The sequence below is a fragment of the Myotis nattereri genome, assembly GCF_964212035.1.
Source record: "Myotis nattereri genome assembly, chromosome: 10".
Taxonomy (NCBI): domain Eukaryota; kingdom Metazoa; phylum Chordata; class Mammalia; order Chiroptera; family Vespertilionidae; genus Myotis; species Myotis nattereri.
In genome coordinates this window covers 73,358,150-73,380,594 of record NC_138085.1, presented here as the reverse complement: position 1 = coordinate 73,380,594, position 22,445 = coordinate 73,358,150, and the positions used below count along the sequence as shown (strand labels likewise).

The following is a 22,445-nucleotide window of genomic DNA, read 5'->3' as shown; positions in this document are numbered from 1 at the left end:
GTTTCACAGTCACTGGCCCAGACCAGGAACCCTATTTCCGGCAGAAGAATTTGAAGTCCTGCAAGTAGGTGTGCACTCGTCAAGGTCACTCAGTCAAGGTCACCAAGACAAGAAGTCACAAAGCAAACCACCCTTCCAACACTGTGGACTGCCCTACTCCTCCCAGCCATCTTGTTTCTTTGTTCAGTCTTACATAATAATGTAATTTTTAAAAAATATGTTTTATTGATTTTTCACAGACAGGAAGGGAGAGGGATAGAGAGTTAGAAACATCGATGAGAGAGGAGCATCGATCAGCTGCCTCCTGTACACCCCGTGCTGGGGATGTGCCCGCAACCAAGGTACATGCCCTTGACCGGAATCGAACCTGGGACCCTTCAGTCCGCAGGCTGACGCTCTACCCACTGAGCCAAACCAGTCAGGGCGATAATGTAATTTTTAACAGAAGATTTAATATTGTATAGTAAAGTAAGATACCAAAGTACACATTCATGCTATTAATTTTTCCTCTTGCTCTAAGTGTTGGCCTGACACTTAGTCTTCTCTACCTCCGAACTGGTATGCAGTGCAAGGTAATTTATATGACGTATTAATTATGCATCCGCACCTGCAAGCTCACGGTAACCACGGAGCTACAGCAAGAGGGCTAAATTGACGGGCATGCCCTGATCTTACAGACATGCTAGGTAACCCCTCTGCCTCATTCTTTATGGCCTGGCTTCAGAAAGCAGTTCAAATCGGTTCAATTAAAATAATAAGGTCTGTCTTGGGGTCCTCCAACTCCATGATTCTTTAACTCTCATTCTTCCCTTTCTAAAGCCTGTAACTTAAAACTTCTGATTAAAGTTGTGACTTGATCAGAACAGAAGGGGGAAAAGCATTCCCACGCGTATAAACAAGGACGCCAGAGGCACTCGGGACTCACGCATTTCTATGAACAGCTGCCTCTTCTCCGCCGTCGTCTTCCGCTTGTTCCCACTTTCCTCAATCATCCTAGGGACGAAGAAGGACACCATGAAGCACCGTATCATTGGACAATTCAACCAAGTGCTTAGCATTCTATTGTGGAGAGAGAGCCTCGGGACATCAGGTGGGAAATGCACATACTAAGAGAGTGTCAGTGAAAATGAACTGGAACCTGATACCAAAAGAGGTAAATCCTTATTTCTCTATTTGATCATTTCTAAAATATTAAAAGTCAATACTTAATGGAGCTCATATACGCCTCCTGTGCTGAAAATTTGGGCTATATCTGATTTCTAATTTTATTTTCTCTGCACAGTCCTCTATTCGTTGAGATACAGTTTCCCATATCCCTAACTGTTTTTCATGAACATGTTACTAAATATAATTTAGAAAATAATTATAATGAAAGGCTACCATAGAGAACATAAAAACAGTGAGCTTATACACAAAATATATAAATAAAATACATTTTTATGTTTAACAAAAAAAAGAGAGAAATTCATCCCCACACTCAACTCTTAAATGCAACTTTTTATCACCTGATAACAGTAGTTTACACTGACAGGCTATGCCAGTGACTATTAAAACTCTCTCCATGAATTATCTCATTTAATACTCCCTTCAACCCTATGTGGTAGTATTATAACTATTACATTATCCCCATTTTATTGATTAGGAAACAGATGCCTAGAAAAGAACAGTCACTTGCTCAAGGGCACACAACTCAGAAGTGGTAGAGTAGAACCTCAACCCTTTCATTAACCTTCTTACAGAACTGTGTTTCTTAGAGGATATTTTCAAATATCTAGGCCTAAAAAGCTAGAACACAAACAGCCCATTGCATGGGCCCTACTGATGCAAAATTTGTGACAATTTTAGCTGAACTTTGCCTTATTCTATGAAGAAAAATATGTAGACAAATAGCATAAGCCAAATAATTTCCCTAAGCAGATGACACTTTTGTAAATCATTCTCAAATATGTTAGTCACAACTTAAATAAATGATGACCACACAAATCCCATAGCCACTAAAGCAAAGTGACTGAAAAAAGTTTAGTTGTAAATATATCCTAAAGAAAATTTAAAATGAAAAACTATTCCTTAATATCCTGCAATTAATATTTTGATAATTAAGACTGGTTCTTTTCAGATCACTGAAATGTTACCAAATAGGCTGCAACACACGTGATGGTTTCTTAATAATTTGCCCCCAAAAGGAAAGAATCCTATCTAATAATAGACAAACATGGTAATTGACCATACCTTCATTACGCCTCCCATTGGCTAATCAGCACGATATGCAAATTAACCACCAACAAATATGGCAGTTAATTTGCATATGTAGGCGCGAAGTGGCGGCTCCAGCCGGAGCAGCGAAGGCTTAAAGGCGGCTCCGGCCGGAGCGAAGGCCTGGGTCCCGGGTGCCGGAGGAAACCGGTGCCAGCAGCCAGGGGAAGGGAAGGCCTATTGCACGAATCTTTTTGTGCAACAGGCCTCTAGTTTTAAATAGAAAGAAAATTAAAGAAAAAGCAACCAGAAACAGAAAAAAACACACTAATAAAATCTAGGTCCTAGAGAAAAAAACAGGAGTTGGTACCAGTAGCCTGCGATTTCAAAGAAAAATATATATATATATATATATATTCAAAAACCTGCTCCCTCCTCTCCAATCTTGATCTCTCACTAAATAATGCACACAGACTAACAGAAAATATCATAATGCTCTTAATAATATATCTCATTTATTATATCCTTTTTCCATTTTTGCTATTTCTTTACACCCCTTTTTCTCAAAATGGGTCTAAGAAGTCCCTGAGATCCATAAATTCTTTATGGCAATTTTTTAAAATTCTGTCATTACTTCCAGATTCATTTTGAAAAAGTTAATACAAACATATTCTGGATCATCTCGATGGCCACCAAACTACAAGCACTGCTAGGCCATTTCGGGCACACACATCTGCATGTGGGCTCCTGCAACACCTCCGAAAGCAGGGGAGACCAACTAGAGAAACTAGCCTCCCCTCAGACCGGCCACCTGTTTCTGCAAATAAAGCTTTACTGGAACACAGCCATACCTATTCGTTTATGTATCATCTATAGATGTTTTTGTGCTACAGTGGCAGAGTGAGTAGCTGCAACAGAGAGCACCTGGCCTGCAAAGTCTGAAATAGTTGCTCTCTGGTCTTTCAAGAAAAAGCATGTCAACCCACCTAAAGCAACAGTAATTAATGCTGCATCGCTACACGTCTGGCTGCAACTGGACTAACACGTCCCCTCAGTTAAAATGACAATGAACATGCCAATATGGGCTTGCGCTGCCATTCCGTTACCGCAAGTCTATCCTTGAGGAAGTGCCTTCATCACGCTAAGGTTTATTCCTCATTGCTGAAACAGCATAAAAATGACACAGACTTCACGACCAGTCACTTGACAAATACAAGCAGCTCTTAGATGGGAGACACATGTAGATGAACTAGAAACACTGCAGTGAATGAAAGAGACCAAGTCCCCTCCCCTTTGTGGAACTTCTTGCGATAGGGTCAAATGCAGTCATTCGTTCACAGTGCCTGGCCTACGGGAAGCTCAGGACAAATGGTAGCTGCTATTCTTATGATTACAACTATTATCATTATCATTATTACTACGACGACGACGACACAGGTAGTTTATAAACCTAGAGGATTAATTACATCATTTGTAATTAATGACACCATGCTAGACATTAATTTCGTATATTTACTTTTAAGAAAATCTTTGGGCTTTTGAAATTTATAAAGCACAAAGTAAACATTATCTAAGCTGACAAAATGATGGTATCCTCGTGTCCCACACACAGTTATTACAAACCTGAATCAAACAATACCTGAAAACACGCATCAGAACAATCCGAGATTACAAATGAAAAGGGCATCACACTGATGAGCCAATAAGAAATCTGTTTTATAAATCAGATTATTCTAATTATGTTATGGTTATTTAAACTACCCAAGTTTTAAAAACATACAGTGGAACTTTAGTATATTTACATTTGACTAACACAAATTCAACTACATGAGAGAGAAAGAGAATTATTTAATCGATGGGCAATCCCACACCAGGATCACCTGTTCCAAGAGAGTGTGAGAAAGAAAGTGAATCCACAGCTTCCTGCGGTCTCGGCTCCCTCTGGCCTCTGACTAAGCACCCCTTTCCTTTTTTCTAAAAACACAATTCAACTAAAGAAAAAAGCAGCCAGTTCCAACATGAGGAAAAAACTAGCTGTGCCAGACCTCAAACTCCTTGTCTGTGTTGGCCCCCACCACGGTTTGTTCCTGAGGAAATTTCAGAAGGAATTTTCACCTACTTCAGGCACTCGCTGATTTCAGAATCTAACTCCCAAGTAAAATGTGACTCAGGTGCACGAAAGATAATCAAGATCTGCCCAACCACAAGGATTTGCTGCTAATGTTTCCGAAACAATGCTTCTAGGTTTCACTTGCTTTAGGAAATCATATTCATGCAACGATTTTCTTAAAAGTTTGCAAAAGTGTTCATACTATAGAAAAATTCTCAAAATTCAGAGCTAGCGCATAAGGCTAACCATAATTATAAAATAATTATGAAATATAAGCAACATGTCTAGCTACATATGGTGCCAACAAAATTAAAACATAGTATTCATATTGCAGTATCAATTTAACCATCATAGATGTATATGACTAAAGATTAGAAATAAATTAAAAATGAAAATGCATTCATAAGGCATGGGTTTTTCCCCCAAAATTTTATTTTGTCACTGTATTGCCTGGCAGTTTTTTTAAAAGCTGAATATGTTTGATGTTTGTACTTAAAAGTGTTTTAAAATCTCTAAATATGTTTCCTGGGAGACAGACACTCTTAGTAATGAATATATACTTACTGACCCAAGTATTTTGGACGGCAATTTCTACCAAAATTTTAATGTATGCTACCTTTGGCCCAGTAAATATGTCTGTTTATTTGTTTAAAAAAGGAGAGGAGAGGGAAGGAGAGGAAAGGGTAAGGGGGGGAAACGGAAGCAGAGCGGACGCAGAAGGAAAGAAAGGGGAGATAAAACAGTGTAAAACGGCTTAAACACCTTATGGTACAGCCATACTATAGAGTATAGTCCACAGATACTAAAAAGAACGAGGTAGGTAAGTGCAATTTATGAAAAGATGGTCAAGACATGTAAGTCAAATGCAAGTAAGGGGCCAGTATCCCAATGTGGCAGACGCTGTGCCCTGCCAGGATACCCCTACCTGGCTGCCAGCTTCTCCCAGCCGCGCTCTTCTCTGGAGAATGGCCTGCAGCTGGACACTCCTGACGTAGCGCCTGGGAACTAATTCACCCCCTACAGGGGCACCTGGTGACCGACAGACACGGTAGAAAGCCCAGGCCCGGAAGTTCTGGGTCCAAGTAAAATGGAGTGAGCACACGCCAACCTTACTCTCCCACTGAACACGAAGCCTGCGGAGTGCGTGCTGGAGTTATCTGAGCTCTGTGAAAAGTAAACAGCAGCAGGTGGGCCAGGGAAGAAGACAGAATTCACAGTCCTACGGAACAGATGGCGCGTCTGCCATATTTTCCCTCTCGCCTCGCCTGGCTTGACCTCAACCCAGTCCGAGCCCCCAACCTAGGATGTGAGAGAGACACAGAGAAGTCCTCAGGGCCCTCTCGTGCTAGCTCACAGAGAAGCAGAACCGGAGCCCAGAGAGAGCGAGAGACATTTCCCGGGTCTTCTTCCCCCTCTTTCCTTTTTCTTCATTTTCTCCCACCCCAGCCAGCAGCAATCCCGCAGTGGAGGCGAAGGCAGCAGCAAAGCCGCTGGCCTGGGAAACGGCAGAATTAAAAAGTGTGGAGGAAAGGAATCCTCTGTTGGTCAGCTGCAGCTCCAAGGGGCCCACGGGTTTGTTCTCTCTCCTCTGCTGCTGCGGTGCCACTGCAGGAGGGGCAGTTTCTGGCCAGCGGACAGGAAAGGGAGTCCAGAGTAGCCAGAAAGTACCAGGGCGCTAACCAAGCAGAAGCACAGGAAAGCAGCCCATACAGCTGTTTACGAAAGCTGGGATCTCCTCCAACCCGCACACCCAGGGATCCGACCGTCGCCAGCAGACCAACTAGCTCTGAAAGTCCATCTTGCAGAGAGACCTCCACAGTAAGCACACTCTCCCCTTCCTGCCACTGGGGCTCCTGGCACGCTGCCTTTTCTTGGCCTCACAATCTAGAGATAACCAAACCTCCTATCATTCCCTTCACATACCAGCTCTGACTTCAAACCCTGCATTTCCTTCCTCATAATCACTCTCATATCCACCCTTTTTTCCCATTTCAACTGCCAAAATCTTTGTCCGCGCGAACGAACAAATGAAATCCTCTGACGCCATGGTCTCAGGACTCTGCGCCCCCTTCTTCCTGTCGTTCATCCTGTGGACACACAGAAATCCACGAGGTGTATTTATTCAAACAGGTTCGATCTCCAATGGATCCTAATCACCCCACTCAGAAGCTTCATTCCACACACACACACACACAAAAAGCAGAGCACAAAGTGAAATGTTCCAGAGAAAGACAAATATTACGATCCCACTCATAAGTGGAATCTAATAATACACAAAAAAGGAAAAAGTCAAACTCACTCTGGAAGCAGAGTAGAATGGTGGTAGCCAGGAACTAAGGGGTGGGGAGAATGGAGAGATGTTGGTCAAAGGATACAAACTTTTAGTTATAAGATGGGAATTGAATGTACAGCTTGGTGACTATAGTGGATAATACCATACTGTATACCTGAAATTTGCTAAGAGAATAAATCTTAAACATTCTCAATATACACACATACTCACACACAGGTGACTATGTGATGTGATAGGTGCGTGAAAAAACAAAACTATAGAAATGGCAAAATGATCCGTAATCAACAGAGATTTAGGGGGAAGGGAAGAGGGCGGATAGATGAAGCACAGACTTTTGGGGTGGTGAAACTTCACTATAATGGTGGATACATGACCCTATGCATTTGTCAAACCAACAGAAATTTACAACACAGAGTGAACTTAATGTGTGTAAATTTTTATTAAATCCTTTAGGACATCAGCGGATCCAAGGATGAAATGCAGAATGTGACAAAACAATCTAACTATGTTACAAATGTCTGAAACAACCTCACTGAAGGGGGGGGGGGGGGAGGAAGGAAGTGACTTTGGAAATGAATGGTGTCTGTAAGACTAAAAGCAAAACAAAATATACCTACGTACTATACTCTAGCTTCCCATCAGTCATACGGTACCAATTCTAATATAACAATTACATAAAGAGATGGCATTTGGAAGAGTGTGAGGTTACAGAGAAGCAAGATGAGAAGCTAGAATGACCCATGTGGTAATGGATTACAGTTGCAGACATCAGTATAAGATCATGTTTCTTTTAATACGGATACAGATAGTTACATACAGAAGTAATTATAGCTATGTGTATATGCATGGGTTAGTATATACACATATGTCCTTGCTCTGTCAACTGAGATGTTGAAACAACAACACCCCTAGCTGTAATGAGTATATACCTGATGCCCAAATGTTGGTTTGTAATACCTGAACTGCATGTAATGGACATACCTAGCCCAAATGTTGGTTTGTAATACCTTCATTTATAATACCTTTCTCCAACAAAATGAGTGAGGCAGGGAATATACAAGATGAGCCTGGAACATCTTGTAATATAGGAAGTAAAGAAGTTTGTGGAGAAGAATAAACCATATGATACGAGTATAGAAAAGGGACACAGGAGCCAACTGAAAGCTCCCAGCAGCCAAAGCTGGAACAACTGCAGCAACAAAATAAATAAGGCAGCATCGTATACCCATCCGTCAGGACTGATATGAATGAGCGAATATATTAATAAATGGAGAGCAAATACCCTGTGAAGAATTCCAAGTAATTTATGTCGATACTCAGCCCGGAAGAAAGTGAAGCACACGCCCACTCCTTAAGTGCGGGCTGCGCACAGGGACTTCCTTACAGACACAGCATGGGGGGGGGGGGGGCGTGAAATAACGACGGTGGAGAAGCCTGGTCAGCACTACCTCAGCCAGTGCAAGTTCACCATCAGCAGGTAAGTCATGCTGACGGTACACATCCTTGACACGGTGTGATGAAACGGCATTTTAACCTCTGTTGTCTTCCTCCCCCAAACCGATAAAACCAGTTTAATCCCAAGGAAAACATCAGGCAAATATCAATTGAGGGATAATCTACAAGTACCTTACCAGTGCTCCTCAAATTCATCAAAAACTTGACCAGAAAAGTCTGAGAAACTGACAAAGCCAAGAGTCACCCAAGGAGACATGACAACTACATGTAATGTGCTCTCCTGGGCGGGACGGGGGGACAGAAAAAGGCGAACGCTAAGGAAATCTGAACCAAGTGTGGATTTTAGTAATAATGTGCCATCACTGGTTCACTAATCGTAACAAAAGTGCTAATGTCTGAGGTTAAGAACAGAACAGGCTATGGGATGCTATTATTTTCCATTTTTCTCTAAGTCTAAAGCTGTTCTGAAAATAAAGTTTTAAATTTTTTTTTAAAGACGGTACAAACACATACTAGACAAATCCACACTTACACTTGGAGACTTCAACACTCCTCCACGATCAAGCAAGTAGGAAGTCAAGAAGGACGTGGAAGGACTGAACAGCACCTTCAGCCTACGAGACCTAACTGATGTTTACGTCACCCAGTAATGACAAACACAAATGCTTTCCAAGTGCACACGCAGCCTGCGCCACCCAACTCAGAAAGTGATACCCCTGGAGATGGGAGCAGAATAAAGTGGCCGCAGAGGGACAGCAACCCTATTAGCTATGTTTGACAGGCTGGTTCTGGGGATACCGTATTATTCTTTTATATATTCAAAGTAAGTCCTTTACTTTGAACATATTCTCTGGTAAACCTTTTCTTTTGTGGTTTGGGGAGGCAGGTCTTCACATATTTTATCAATAAAATGGAGTATATCAAATACCATAAGCTCTGTACCTTTACCCAAATGAACAGAAACTCTCACAAACTCCATAGTTGGGTATAATATTACTTCAGATCTTCAGTAATGTCCTCTATGAGTATTCCCAACAATATTTGCTAACAAGGCATGCATTTCACCAAACTAAAATTATTCATTTGTCTGTATTTATTTCAGCCACTATTACCAAAACAAGAACAACAAAGGTTTGTATCTTTTGGTTTTACTCCTGAAGTAAGATCTTCACAAAATTTCTAAAAATGTACAATTAAGTTAAAAATTTAAGATACTAATTAGCACATGACTAATCATCACTGAAAAAGCTCAATAGCTTTGCCTTCATATTCTGAATGCTTAGTTTTAAAATATCTCAACTGCTAGGCGTAGCCTCATAATATCATTAGTAAATACCTTGGACACAACATAATCAATGGTATCTACACATATAAAACCCTAATACGCAAATAGACCAAACGGTGGAACAACCAAACATCCGGTTGCTATGACGTGCGCTGACCACTAGGGGGCGCATGCAGAACATGGCAGGCGTTGGCAGTAGGCAGCAGAGCGCGGAACATGGTGGGCGTCAGTTGCATTGGGATGGTGGAACAGGTGAGCAGGGGCACCAGACCAAGGCGGGGCACCAGTCGCTGTCATCGAGGTGAGCTTCTGGTGGTTACTGAAAATTCTTTGCTCCCCTGCTCCACGGTCCTGCCCAGCACTCACACCTGCTGCCGGCGCCGGACCCGTTCGCACCCGTAGCCGGTGCCAGAGCCGCCACTCGCACCCTCTGCTGGTGCCCGGCACTAGTCTCAATCGCCTGGCACCATCAGCAGGTGCGAGCAGCGGCTGCTGGCCCCGATCGCCCCTGAGGGCTTCTCCGCCTCCCCCTGCTCCTGAGAGGCGATTGGAATAGCAGCTGCCACTCGCACCCGCTGCTGGCGCCTGCCCCAATCACTCTATGCTGTCAGCGGGTGTGAGCGGGGCTGGCGCCCTCAGCACATGGGAGCAGCGGCGCTGCCGATAGACAGGGGACCGGGGCCATGGTGGGAGGGGCCAGGTGGGGGCATGGAGGATGGGCCGAGACCCGCCCCTGTGCCCACCACAGCCTCGCCACCCACAGTTCCATTCGTGCACTGGGCCCCTAGTATATAAATAAATCCTTATAACAAATAGTATTTCTAACAACTTTAAGGTGCTTTTACTGATCCCCCTTCAATCTCCTTAGATCATTATTGTTCTTGTACTTTGCAATTGACTGACAAGCCCATAACAGATACAGAAGTGTCGGCTCTGCGTTATCTTGCAGTTCATGTTCCCGGCATTATTACTTCAACCCTCAACGGAATCTGAAACTTCATCTGCAGTGTCTTTGTAGGACTCTTTTCAAACGCTTTGTCTATTGAGCAAGTTTCATTTCATTCCCATCAGATAATAGAATCTGAAAGACCACTAAACCAAGCAGAGGTGAACGGCAATATGTCTGCACAGAATGTAAGCAAACCAATATGGAGGCTCACATAGCAGCCCCTCCAGGCTGCGGTGTCCCTGCTCCCTTCCTCTTGGCTTACCTCGCTTACCAGACCTGCTGTGTAGCATCAGACATACAGATGGGAGTAAAGGATCAACCTATGAATTAAATATTAGTAAAAGGTAACTACTCATATTTTCTTGCTATAGCCTACCTAGAGGATCGTTTTTGCATGCCTCCCACTTTGAAAACCACTGGTCATGAGAGAGAGAGAGAGAGAGAGAGAGAGAGAGAGAGAGAGAGAGAGAAAGAGAGAGAGAGAGAGAGAGAGAGAGAGAGAGAGAGAGAGAGGGAGAGAGAAAAGAAAAGGGGAGACAGGACTGTGCCTGGCTTGAGGAGAAAATGAGGAATATGGGTGGTAGAATTAGAAAAGTAAATTTAGAGCCTACGTGGTTAGTTAATGTGGCCTAAGGTTACAAAGCTAATAATTTGTGGATTTAGGCAACCGATTTGACTCAGAAGTCCACTCTCTTTCCGCTGAGCCACATCGCCCCCTTCAGGACAAACACTAGGATTCCAGGAAAAGGAAAAAATACAGGTCCCCAAATTGTGGCACTGGATCAGAACTTAATTCATAGTTACACAGGGTCTGGAGCCTTGTTCATGCTATCGAGGAAGCAGTGAGTCCCAGAGCTGGACTGAGTCTGCAGGCAGCAGGTGAGTAACTCCCATGGCAAAAACTAAAGGAAAGAGACAGGCTCTAACTAGAAAGGTCTCCAGAATATCTCTGTACTGCACCTAAGTGTCAAATACCCTTCATTTCCCTTGAATCTTTTTGTTTATGTCTTAACCCTTCCAACCCTCAGTTACTTCAAAGCATCCAGGTATCAAAACTTCTTGTGCAAGTTCACTGTGTCCCTGCAAACTCCTGTCAGGTTTTCTCTGGATGCCCTAATGTGATCAAGAAATCAGAGATGACCGAGATTGTCATTACTGAGTACTTAGCTGCAACTAGTCAAACGTCCCTGCAGAACTTCCGTGCTTATTTCAGGGAAATTCTCCACTGTCCTTCCTCTAATACTTCTTCTTTTCTCTTCTCTTTCAGATTTAAAAAAAAAAAAATGTAAATGTTTTTTAAGACCACAGAGATTTTCCATTTACAAATCTGAAAAACTTTCTAGGTCCCAATAAAAAAAAATTCAAATACATATTGCACTCCACGAGTACACAGAGCTCTGAATAGCAAAGAGAACCTCTGGGGGCTGAAGTAACAATTAAATAAATTATGTAAAGCTTTTAGCACAAAGCCTGGCACAAAATCAGAGCCTAATTTTTTTAAAAGCCCATGAAATGTGTTCCGGCCTAAATCAAATTATTTGTATTTCTTTTTCACCACAAAAGCAATGTGTAGCCTTCACATCTAAATCCTGAATATTAACAACAATTTCTTTTCTGAGTTCTCATAACTTTGAGTTAACACATTGGTAGCAATGATTATGAGCTACAGAAACCACAAGCAAAGCAACAGAGAACCTGAATGTGAGGGCTTAGAAATAACCTAACCCAGGCCCCACATTTTGCACATCCAAATAAAAATCCTGTCCCCGCATATAACTGAGCTTCACAATAAAGAAATGAATATAGAAGCCTAGGACCCCTAACTCCTTGTTCATTATATCACCTTTCTATATGAAAACACTAGCATTATTTTTCTTTGTTCATAAGTCTGTAGGGAAATTTTATAAACAATAAATTAAAGCCGCAAACTTAAAACTTTAGTATGTCAAAATATCATATTTTTTAATGTTTTAAAAGACAAGCCACAAACTGAAAGAAGATATCTGAAGCCATCTAAGCGTGGCTCAGTGGTTGAGCGTCGACCTATGAACCAAGGAGGTCACAGTCCCATCCAGGTCAGGGCACATACTGGGTTGCGGACAATCCCCAGTGTGAGGCTTTTAGGAGGCAGCCAATCGATGATTCTCTCTCATCACTGATGTTTCTATCTATCTATCTCTCTCTCCCTTTCTCTCTGAAATCAATTAAAAAATATATATTTTTAAAGTAAAGAGCATTTTTTTTAATGTAGTAAAAATTATAGATCAGCCCTGGCCGCTGTGGCTCAGTTAGTTAAGCATCATCCCATGCACCAAAAGGTTGCTGGTTCGATTCCCATACAATATATGTTTCTCTGGGTTATCAGTAAGTCAGAAAGGTCTCTTCTACCATTAACAATATGAAAGAGAAAATAATAATTTCAACAATAGCCCCCCCCCCACCAAAAAGCCCTTGAAAAAATTCAACACCCAATAAAAATACAAATCAAGAACAGAAGAAAACTTCCTCAAGTTGACAAAAGACATCTGCCAGAAACCTTCAGTAAGTATGCTATCTAACAGCGAAACACTGGAAGCATTCCCATTCAGGAAAAAGATAAAAGTGCCCATTATCATCACTGCTATTCAACTTCTGTACTGAAGGGTCTAGGTCAGCCATGGGCAAACTACGGCCCGCGGGCCAGATCCGGCCCGTTTGAAATGAATAAAACTAAAAAAAAATAAAAAATAAAAAAAAGACCGTACCCTTTTATGTAATGATGTTTACTTTGAATTTATATTAGTTCACACAAACACTCCATCCACACTTTTGTTCCGGCCCTCCGGTCCAGTTTAAGAACCCATTGTGGCCCTCAAGTCAAAAAGTTTGCCCACCCCTGGTCTAGGTATTGCAGTAACACAGAAAACAAAAACAGTGGTGTGAAGTTTAGAAAGAAGGCTGGCCAGTGACGTCTCCTAATCAAAGCAGTTTAGTAAGCAGACACTTGGGTGCATCCCTTCTCCTTCAAATACACAGTAATAGACAAATTATTTTTAAATGACTTAGGAAGGTTCAACAAGAAAAACCTTCATTTGGATCAGAAACAGAATAGACACAAAATGGGGAGCGAAGCTGAAGCTACAGGCTTTCTGGACACCGAGTCCAGAAGCAGGTGTATACTTCCTGCAGGGCAACAGAGACTCACGGAGCAGAAGACCTGGACAGGCCGGGGACGTCTGAGCCAGGCTCACGGTTTAAAGCCAGGATGAGGCTGAGCTGAAAGGAAGCTAAAAAACACGGCTGCCAGTCTCTGCCTAGAACTAGTTTATGCAATGCGCTGGGCTTAAAAATGTGGGAAGATAAAAACGCAGACTCGTGACCAGGAACTGAACCAAAACATTCACTTACTCTGAGTGGATCTAAAAGAGCCCCAATTACCTCAAAGAGCAGGACCCCTGACCCACCATTATCATATCTAATTTTTATTGGGTTCCAGCAGATCAAGAAAAGCACCTAAAATATCACCACACCGAGAAGGGTGAGCACAGAAATAAGAACAAAATTAAAAGCACTAACACTCAAATGAATCTGTAAATCAACACTGCAAACTACACAAAGAAATATAATGCTAAGAAAGACAGCCAACAAAAGCAACAACTGGAATAAGAATTCATTCCAGATGAAGTTAATTTTACAGAACAGTTTGACAAATGCTTATTTTTAAGTACATTTAAGGTGCTAGAATATACATTTTTTAAATTATTGAAAATGCAAAACTGTACAGCCACTTTCAAAGACAAGCAGTTTCTTACTAAGCTAAACATTCTCTAACAATGTGACCCAGCAATCATGCTCCTAGGTATTTATTCAAAAAAGCTGAAAACTTACGTCTACACGAAAACCTGCACATAAATATTAACAGCACCTTTATGCACAATTATCAAAAACTGGAAGTAACCAAAATATCCTTCAAAAGTGGATAGACAAACTGTGGTACTTTCATACAATGGAATATTGTTCAGCAATAAAAGCAAATGAGCTGTCAAGCCAGCAAAAGACATCGAGGAACCTCAAAGGCATAATGCTAACTGGTGAAAGACAACAGTCTCAAAGGCTACAAACTGTATGATCCAAACATATGAAATTCTGGGAAAGGCAAAGCTATAGACACAGTGAAATGATGAGTGGTTTCTGGGACCATTTCAGGAGGAGGGAGGGAAGAATTGAGTAGGTGGAACACAGGGGATTTGTAGGACAATGACGTGGTTCTGTATGACATACATGAAATGTCGTGCAATGATACTAATGATGCATGGCATACAGTTGTGAAAGCCTAAAAAACCATGTGACACTAAGAGTGAAGTCTAACGAGAGACAGAGAAGCATCGATCAGATGCTCAAAACTCAGAGGGAAGGCAGGGGAGGGTGGGGGTGAGGGGGAGAGATCAGCCAAAGGACTTGTATGCATGCATATACGCATAAGCGATGGATGTGGACAACAGGGGGTGGGGGTGAGGGTGAGGGCAGGATTGGGGGGATGAGGGGACATTGGGGGGGGATAAGGACACATTTGTAACATCTTAATCAATAAAGAGGGAAAACTTAAAAAAAAAAGAGTGGAGCCTAACATAAACTATGAACTAAAGTTAATAATAATAACAACAATAATAACAACCAATATTGATTCATCAGTTGTAGCAAATGTGCCACACTAAAGCAAGATATTGGTAACGGGAAACTATGCATGGGGAAGAGGGAGTTTATAAAAACTCTTTGTATCATCCACCCATTTAGGTCACATTCAGGTATGTATCTAATTTTTTTAAATTGTCATGGACAGTTTCACTGCTGGATATATACACAAAATAACTGAAAGGGACTTGAACATGTATCTACACGCCCATTTTTCACAACAGCATGATTCACAACAGCCAAAAGCTGGAAACAAACTGTCCTGCTGGATGAATGAATGAACAAATGTGACACGTACATACAACGAAATAGTGTTCCGTTTTTAAAAAGGAAGGAAGTCTGACACGCACAACCCTGACGATGTTATGCTAAGTGAAATAAGCCCAACACAAAAAGACAAATATAGTGTGATTCCACTTGTATGCGGAACCACAGTGGTCAGGTTCAGAGAGAGTACAATGGTGGTCGCTGAGGCTGAAGGGAGGAGAGAACTGGGAGTTGGTGTTTAATGGGTAGAGTTTCATGTTGGAAAATATGAAAAATGTAATGTCACGGAACTGTCCACTTAAAAATGGTATAATGGTAAATTTTATGTATATTCTGCCACAATAAAACATTATGAGAAAAAGTGCTGAAAAACTGATGATGACAATTAAAAAATAAATTATATCTCTTTATTATACCATCTAGAAATTTCACACTAAAAGTAAAACTTTTTTTTTTAATCCTCACCTGAGGATATGGTTTTTTTAGAAATCCATTTCAGAGAGAGAGAGAAACACCGATTATTTGCCTCCCATATGCGCTCTGAACAGGGATCAAACCCGAAACCCAGGTAAGTGCCCGGACCGGGAATCGAACTTGCAACCTTTTGGTGTATGGGATGACGTTCCAACCAACTAGCTGGGCAAAACTTATTTTTTTAGTTTTAGAAGGACATACAAAAATATATAATTCAGACCCTGGGATAGAGAAAATTTACTTAACAAGATCACACACACACACAAATTTAATTTAAGGGAATTTCTTTCATAAATGTAACAGGAAAATTTAAAATGTGCATACAACTAAAGACACTGTGAACAAAGGGAAAAGGCAAGCCTCAGACTGGCAGGATGCATTCGCAACACATACACCCATTAAAAAAAAAATTAGTATCCAAAGTAACCTCGCTGTCCCTGGCGAGTGAAGGCTCCATAAACGGTCAGTTCAGTCTACCACTGAACACTATGCGGCAGTTAAAAATAAATGAACCAGCTCCACAGGTAGCAACATGGTTAAACCTCCACCAATTAAAATTTTAAATGTGCACCCTCTTGACCCAGCGAGCCTCCCTTTCATTCACTGCAGCCATGTCTGAAACTACGGTACCGCACACACTTCGTAAGAGAGTGCGTAGTGGTCAGGAAGGGCCAGGTAGATCCCTATGTTTCAACACGGAGAGATCTCTGATGTTCTGTTAGAAAACAAGCTGCAGAACAGTGTACAGTGTCGTGTCGTGCATGTGGGGAGCATGCGGAAAGCCTGCTTCTGTCTGCATTACCATCACCAGTACAGAGATGGAAATGCACAGAGACAGGTCAGGAAGGAGCACAACAAACTGAGTACAGCTTTGGTGGAGAAGGGAGTGGGCCGAGGAGGCTTTCATTCTGTCTGTACTGTTGGTATTTTCTCAGAGTGCGCCCTCAGGAGCCATCTGCACAGCTGCAGCCCCAGCCACACTGACTGGGCACCATACAACCCCAGGAGCTGCCGTTCGCAGGGACTCTGCTAGGAACGGCGTCTCCGAAACCTGGGCCGTATAGACCCTGCACAAGTAGACACCACAGCCCTGAAGCTTGTGTAGCTAGAAATAAATTAAACAGGGGGGTGAAGTGAGCCCCAGCCAGGTGGTTCAGCGGGTTGGAGCATTGTCTCCTGTACCAAAAGGTTTCTGTTTTGATTCCCGGTCAGGGCACGTACCTGGGTTTTGGGTTCCATCCCTGATCGGAGCTGGTGCAGTAGGCAACCAATCCATGTGTCGCTCTCACACTGGTGTTTCCCTCTCTCTCTCCTCCTACCCCTCTTATCTAAAATCCATGATGTCTTCTGGAGAGAGATAAGTGTCTATATCCTGATTGGGATAGTGGTTGGACAAAGTATGCATATTTTTAAAACTCACCCACTATACACAGGTATCTATGCACTTTATTATATGTAAACTACACAGCAATAAAGTTGATGTTAAAATAAATATGAATTAAATACATAAATAAAACACAATTATCACTGGGAGAACAAAGCTCCTGAAATTACAGGACCCAAAATGGAACTGGCAGACGCCTGCTGGATGCGCTCTGAAGGACACAGCAGTGAAACTGAAGAGAAATCAGCTCTTCAAGGCTGACCACACGACGCCAAGTCTGGATTAACATGACCCTTATTTTTTTACATGAGGAAACGAAGGCCCTGAGAGATTTCCAGAAAGGGTATAAAATAGAGGGTAACTTGCCATTCTACCGGTTAGAAGTCTAGTTTTCTAAGTAGAAATTTGTCTCTCGCACTCGGTGGACCCTCAAGAACCTTGTCAGTTCTGCTTTGACTCTATAACTCCCTTCAAAGGTGACTCCACTTACGTGTGATAAAAATCCTCATAGAACTCATAAAAGGTCAAGTTTTGATTTGGCAGACAAAGTAACCGAACAGGCACTGCAACCCAGGGAACTGAAACGGCAGACTGGAGCGGGAGACTCTAGAAACCTAAGCAAGGCAGCCTGCGCACAGGCAGGGCTCCAGCCCATGCAGGGGCTTACTACAGACCCACAGGCCAAGAGCCAGGACAAGAGTAAAAAACAAAAAGTGTCCTCTGGACAAAAGTACTCTTCTTCAGGTGGCGGAAAAGAGAGGAGTGGAAGCCATGGCCCCAGGAGTAAGTTCAAACAGCTAACCTGCAATGAAAGTGTGAGAGCGGCAGCATGGCTACCAGAAAAGGCAACTCCATCACCGCAGCCATTGTTTTAAGCGCTCAGACCTGTGAACCCCGGTTACCTTACATGGAAGAAAAAAAAGGGGGGGGGGCGTTGAGGGAGCTTTAGGAACAAGGGAAGTCCATCAGCCACCCCCACCAGCAGAGTGATGAATGCTGCTCTGTGCAATGTACACCAAAACCATGCTGGGTTCATTCATTCACGCAATAAACATTTCTTGCTTGTCTGTCGCTGAGAAGTTAGCTAGCAGTGATCATGGAGCCCTTAATAACAGTTGGGAAAGAAGGAAACTTCTTTTCTCCTTTCAAATTTTTTATTTTTCTCTCCCTTTAAATGTTACAAGAGCCTCCAAAACTCTCCTAAGTTGCTCCCACGAGCTCCCTGGACCCTCCTGCTTTATCCCCAAACCACGCCACGTATGGCTCCAATCTCCCCATCCCGGGAGGAGTGGGGGGTGGACACGAGACCTAAGGTGAGTAAAGTGTGAGACAACATTCAATGCTGCTTTGTATTTTGCGTTCGTAGCTTCACAAACAAATGGTTAGCTCCTACAGTAAATTACGGTGTGTTTGACACTATTTTGTGGCCCCACTGCCGACCACGGTCCCCTACCCACGGAGGCTGGCTAATCAATAAACGCCTGCGAAGCATGCTGGAGGTCTCCCTCACCCCGAGGCCTGGCACCGGCACCGAGCGGCGAGCATTCGTCAGCGGCATCCTCTCCCCGCCAGCACTTTCCTTCCACGGGTGACACGGTGCACGGGGTCGCTGTGAGGTGCCTCGGGAAACAGTGTTTGGGGGCGATCTGAAATACATTCCATTCCCTCTGCCAGGGCCTGTCTGCCTCACCTGCCCTCTGCCAGGACCTGCCTCCTATGCCCCCTAAGCGCCTAACGCAGAGCCCGCTCCCCGGGAACACGGCTCCAGCAGCACCAGCGCGGCGCCCGCACCCGGCTCCGCACCGACGGCCACGGCGCGCTCGCAACTCGGGAGACCCCCTCCCGGGCCCGGGGTTCGGAGCCCGGCGGCGCCGGCGGGGGCTGCACTCCATCCCCTCCGCGCGCCCCTCCAGGGCCGTGAGCGCGGAGCCGTCTCCGCTCGCAGCGCGCGGTGCAGCGGCCCCGGCTCCCCGCGCGCCTCCCCGCCGCGCCCGGCCCTGCACCCCCGCGGGCTCCCGAGGTCGGGGCGCTACGCGGGCTCCTCCCGTTCCTCGCGGGCGCGAGGCTCCAGCACCGCGCACCTCTCCCGCAGCCGCTGCCGCCGCGGACCCCCCCCTTACTCACTTCCCGGCTGGCGCAGGGGGAGTCCGGACGGTCTCCGCGGCCGCAGCCTCCCCCGCCAACCTCCGGCCCGGCGTCCGCGGCTCAGGCGGCAGCGGCGCCCGCTCAGGCCCTGGAGCCGCCCCCGCGACGAGCGTCCTCAACTCCCGGCTCGCGCCGCTTCCCCGCCCGGCACGCGCAGCGAGCCCGCCCCCCGTGCGAGGGCGCGAGGGCGCGAGGTCTCCGGGCTGCAGGCGGGCACGCGCCGCCGCCGCCGCCGCGAGCGCGCAATGGGGGCGTGGCTTCCGCCCGGGGAGGGGCGGGCCAGCGGCAGGGCCCCGCCCCCTGCGGCCCGGCCGGCCCGGCCCCCCGCCCGCCCCCGGGTTCCCTGCCCGCTGGGGAAAGCTGGCCCCCCGCGGGCGTCCCCCGCACCCCGATCGCGGCCGCTGCGGTGCGTTTCAACTCTGCACGGGTTTGCCAGGCCGGCTGGATGCTCCGCCCGACGTGACTCCCAGGTAAAGAATGCGAAGCACCACCCGTGAATCATTCATCCGCGCCTCGGGCACGCTATCCTCCCCGGAATTATTTTGCCAAATTAATTCAGCTCTGCAGGCGTTTCCGGAGCACCGACTGGGCAGCCGGTGCTGAGTGGGTCCACCTTCGCGGTCACGGTCCCTGGTCCCGAGGAGCGCATAACTCAGTGGAAGAGCAGCCGCTCAACAACGCCGTGTGCTGACCCGTGCAAAGCCGAGCGCGCGCAGGGGAGGAGGAGACGGCTTCCGCTGGGTCCAGGGGACGGGTTCCTGGAAGAGGAGGCATTTGTGCTCAGCCCTGACGGGAGAAAAGGGAGGAGGCGTAGGAGACAAGCCGAGGGCATCAAAGGCTGGGGAAACAGCGTGGGCAAAGGGGGACCACGGTTCACCACCTATGCATCCACTTTTTCCTTGTCATCGTATCCATTTTTCATAGACTCCTTTCCAAACCATGTGAAACATAGATTATTCCACATTAGGAACAGCGGAGCTTTTTTCATGACTCAAAGAATCTTTTTCTCAACGTTATTTAAGGCTGAAAAAAAGGCAGTGTCCTTCGAGGGCTGTTGTATGTGAGGGATGGTACATCCCGAAGCGGAGAGACCCAAAGCCAGTGTGCTTTGCGCCTGGTTTTTCCCTGCTTTTTGGCACCTGATGTTAAGGCAGATCCTGCCACCTCCTGCTGCCTGCCTGCCTTCAGAACACCCTCTTCCCTCCTCGTCCTCTTCCTATTTTAAAACTCCTACCGCGAAGGAAATGCTGGCAACCAACTGTAAGGGAGAGTAAACACCGCTCAGAGAAAGGTGTCACCTTCCACACAGGAACTTCGCGACCACGTTCCTGCTTGGAAGGCTTTTCGGCTTGTACGCTGGCATTGACTGTGTTCTGAATATGTTAAGATGCTCAGAATGCAGGTAAGAGACGTCTTGTGTATTCATTTACCAGCTTGGAGCACCCGTTGGAGGAGGCGTCGGATGGGTCCTTTGGAGAAAAGATGTCTATTTGATGTAAAATAAATAGGTAACTATGACTTTAAATACTTAAATGTCTGCCCTAGTGATTGAATCCGAAGTAATGTCAATATGTGGGCCAGACTGTTACGAACCATTCTGGGAACCGACTACTGTACGTACACTCACGTTAGCATTTCCCCATCTCTGTTCTGCATCTCATTGCCTCTCATGTTGCGCGGAACACTTATTTCAAACATATTTTAATCCTTTTCTCCCCTCCCCTCCTTTCCAAAATCATCAGCTCCTCCTTCCTACTTGTCCTATTCCTTCACCATCTATTCATGTTCAGGCTTTTCCTCTCCTAAAGGAAAAGGAAGAAACCCCTCTATCATTCCAGGTTGTGCTGTAAGTTCTTTTACAAACACCTTAAAGCAGTTTATCTCTGCCAACTCCGCTGCTCCTCACTCCTCACCGCGTGGCTCTGTAGCTTTTGCCCCACCACAGGACTGCACTTCTCTCCGCCGTGAATGGCTGTTTCATCCTGAATGCCCGCCGGCCACTTTTGAGTCCTCTGTTTCTAGAGTTTTCCATGGTATTTGACCACACAGAGCACGCCACTCTTTTTGAAACATCCTTTGCCTTTGCAACATGACTCATCTCCTAACCCCTCTGACCGGTCCTGTCTCCAGGATTCTGGAAGCCATTGGAACAGAAAACCACCCAGCCGAACCCTACCCAAATCTCCGACTCCAGAGTGTGAAGTTATAACTACAACGGTTCCTGGTTTAAGTCGTTCCTGTGTAGGATGGGTAGTTTGTGATGGAGTCTGTTACCCAAAATATGTGGCATCAGACTTCTCGAGAGCAAACCAAGGCAGTAACGATGCAGCATTTTCTGAAGACTCGAGGGAAGAAGATGCAAGATAAGGATTTTATACCCATCATCCATCATGCTGTTTTTCAAACATCATGGGCCATAGAAAAAACTTTTTAAAATGCAAGAATTCCAAGAACTATGCCTGTAAGCCCATCCTAAGTACTACAGCAGGGGTCAGCAAATTCTGAAGCACAAAGATAGTAAATATTTTGCTTGGCAGGCCTAACTCTTCAACTCTGTCATGGTAGCACAAAAGCTACCATAGATACATTGCAAATAAGTAGGTGTGGCTATGTCTCAAATAAACTGAGCTGACCAAAATAGGCAGTAGACTGGATTTCGCCTATGAATTGTGGTTTGCCTCTTCTGTACTAGAGGAAATCATTTCTCTCAAAAAAGCACAAAGTCCATATGATTTAAGAAACACATACTATGACCACATGGGGTTTTATGTACTCGTGTGCTAGAACTACCATAACAAAGTACCACAGACCGGCCTGAAGAACAGAAATTTTTTCCTCACAGACTTGGAGGCTGTTGACAAGATCAAGCTGTGACAGTGTTGGCTTCTGCCGGGACCTTCTCCCTGTGTCTTCCCCTGGTCTTCCTTTGTGCTGTGAGAATCTGTGTGCTAATCCCCTCTTCTTATAAAGACACCAGTTATATTGGAGCAGGGCCCACCCTAATGGCCTCCTTTCAATTTAATTATGCCTTTAAAGACCCTATCTTCAAATACAGTCACATTCTGCAATACTGGTTAGGACTTCAACTACTTAAATGTGAAAGCTATAATAATAAAAGTCTTAGGGGAAAAAAATACATGTAAATCTTCATTACCCTGGGTTTGGCAAAGCCTTTATTTTTTTATTTTTTTATTTTTGCAAAGCCTTCTTAGGTAAAAC

General features: G+C 44.7%; 1 protein-coding gene across 6 annotated transcripts in view; it reads right to left on the bottom strand.

The window, feature by feature from the left end:
- The window catches only part of DTNB (dystrobrevin beta), a 160,798-nt gene extending 141,402 nt beyond the window's left edge, over positions 1 to 19,396 (bottom strand). For 5 of the 6 annotated variants that reach the window (XM_081101373.1, XM_081101372.1, XM_081101370.1 and 2 more), the window contains exons 1-2: positions 19,206 to 19,384; positions 926 to 993 (exon numbers count right to left, since the gene is read on the bottom strand). In XM_081101373.1, coding sequence (XP_080957499.1) covers positions 926 to 992 — 67 coding nt within the window. In that variant the 5' untranslated portion in view covers position 993; positions 19,206 to 19,384. Of the gene's footprint in view, positions 1 to 925; positions 994 to 19,205 lie in introns of all 6 variants that reach the window. The other variant, XM_081101374.1, reaches the window with a different exon arrangement.
- Positions 19,397 to 22,445: the final 3,049 nt, after the last annotated feature.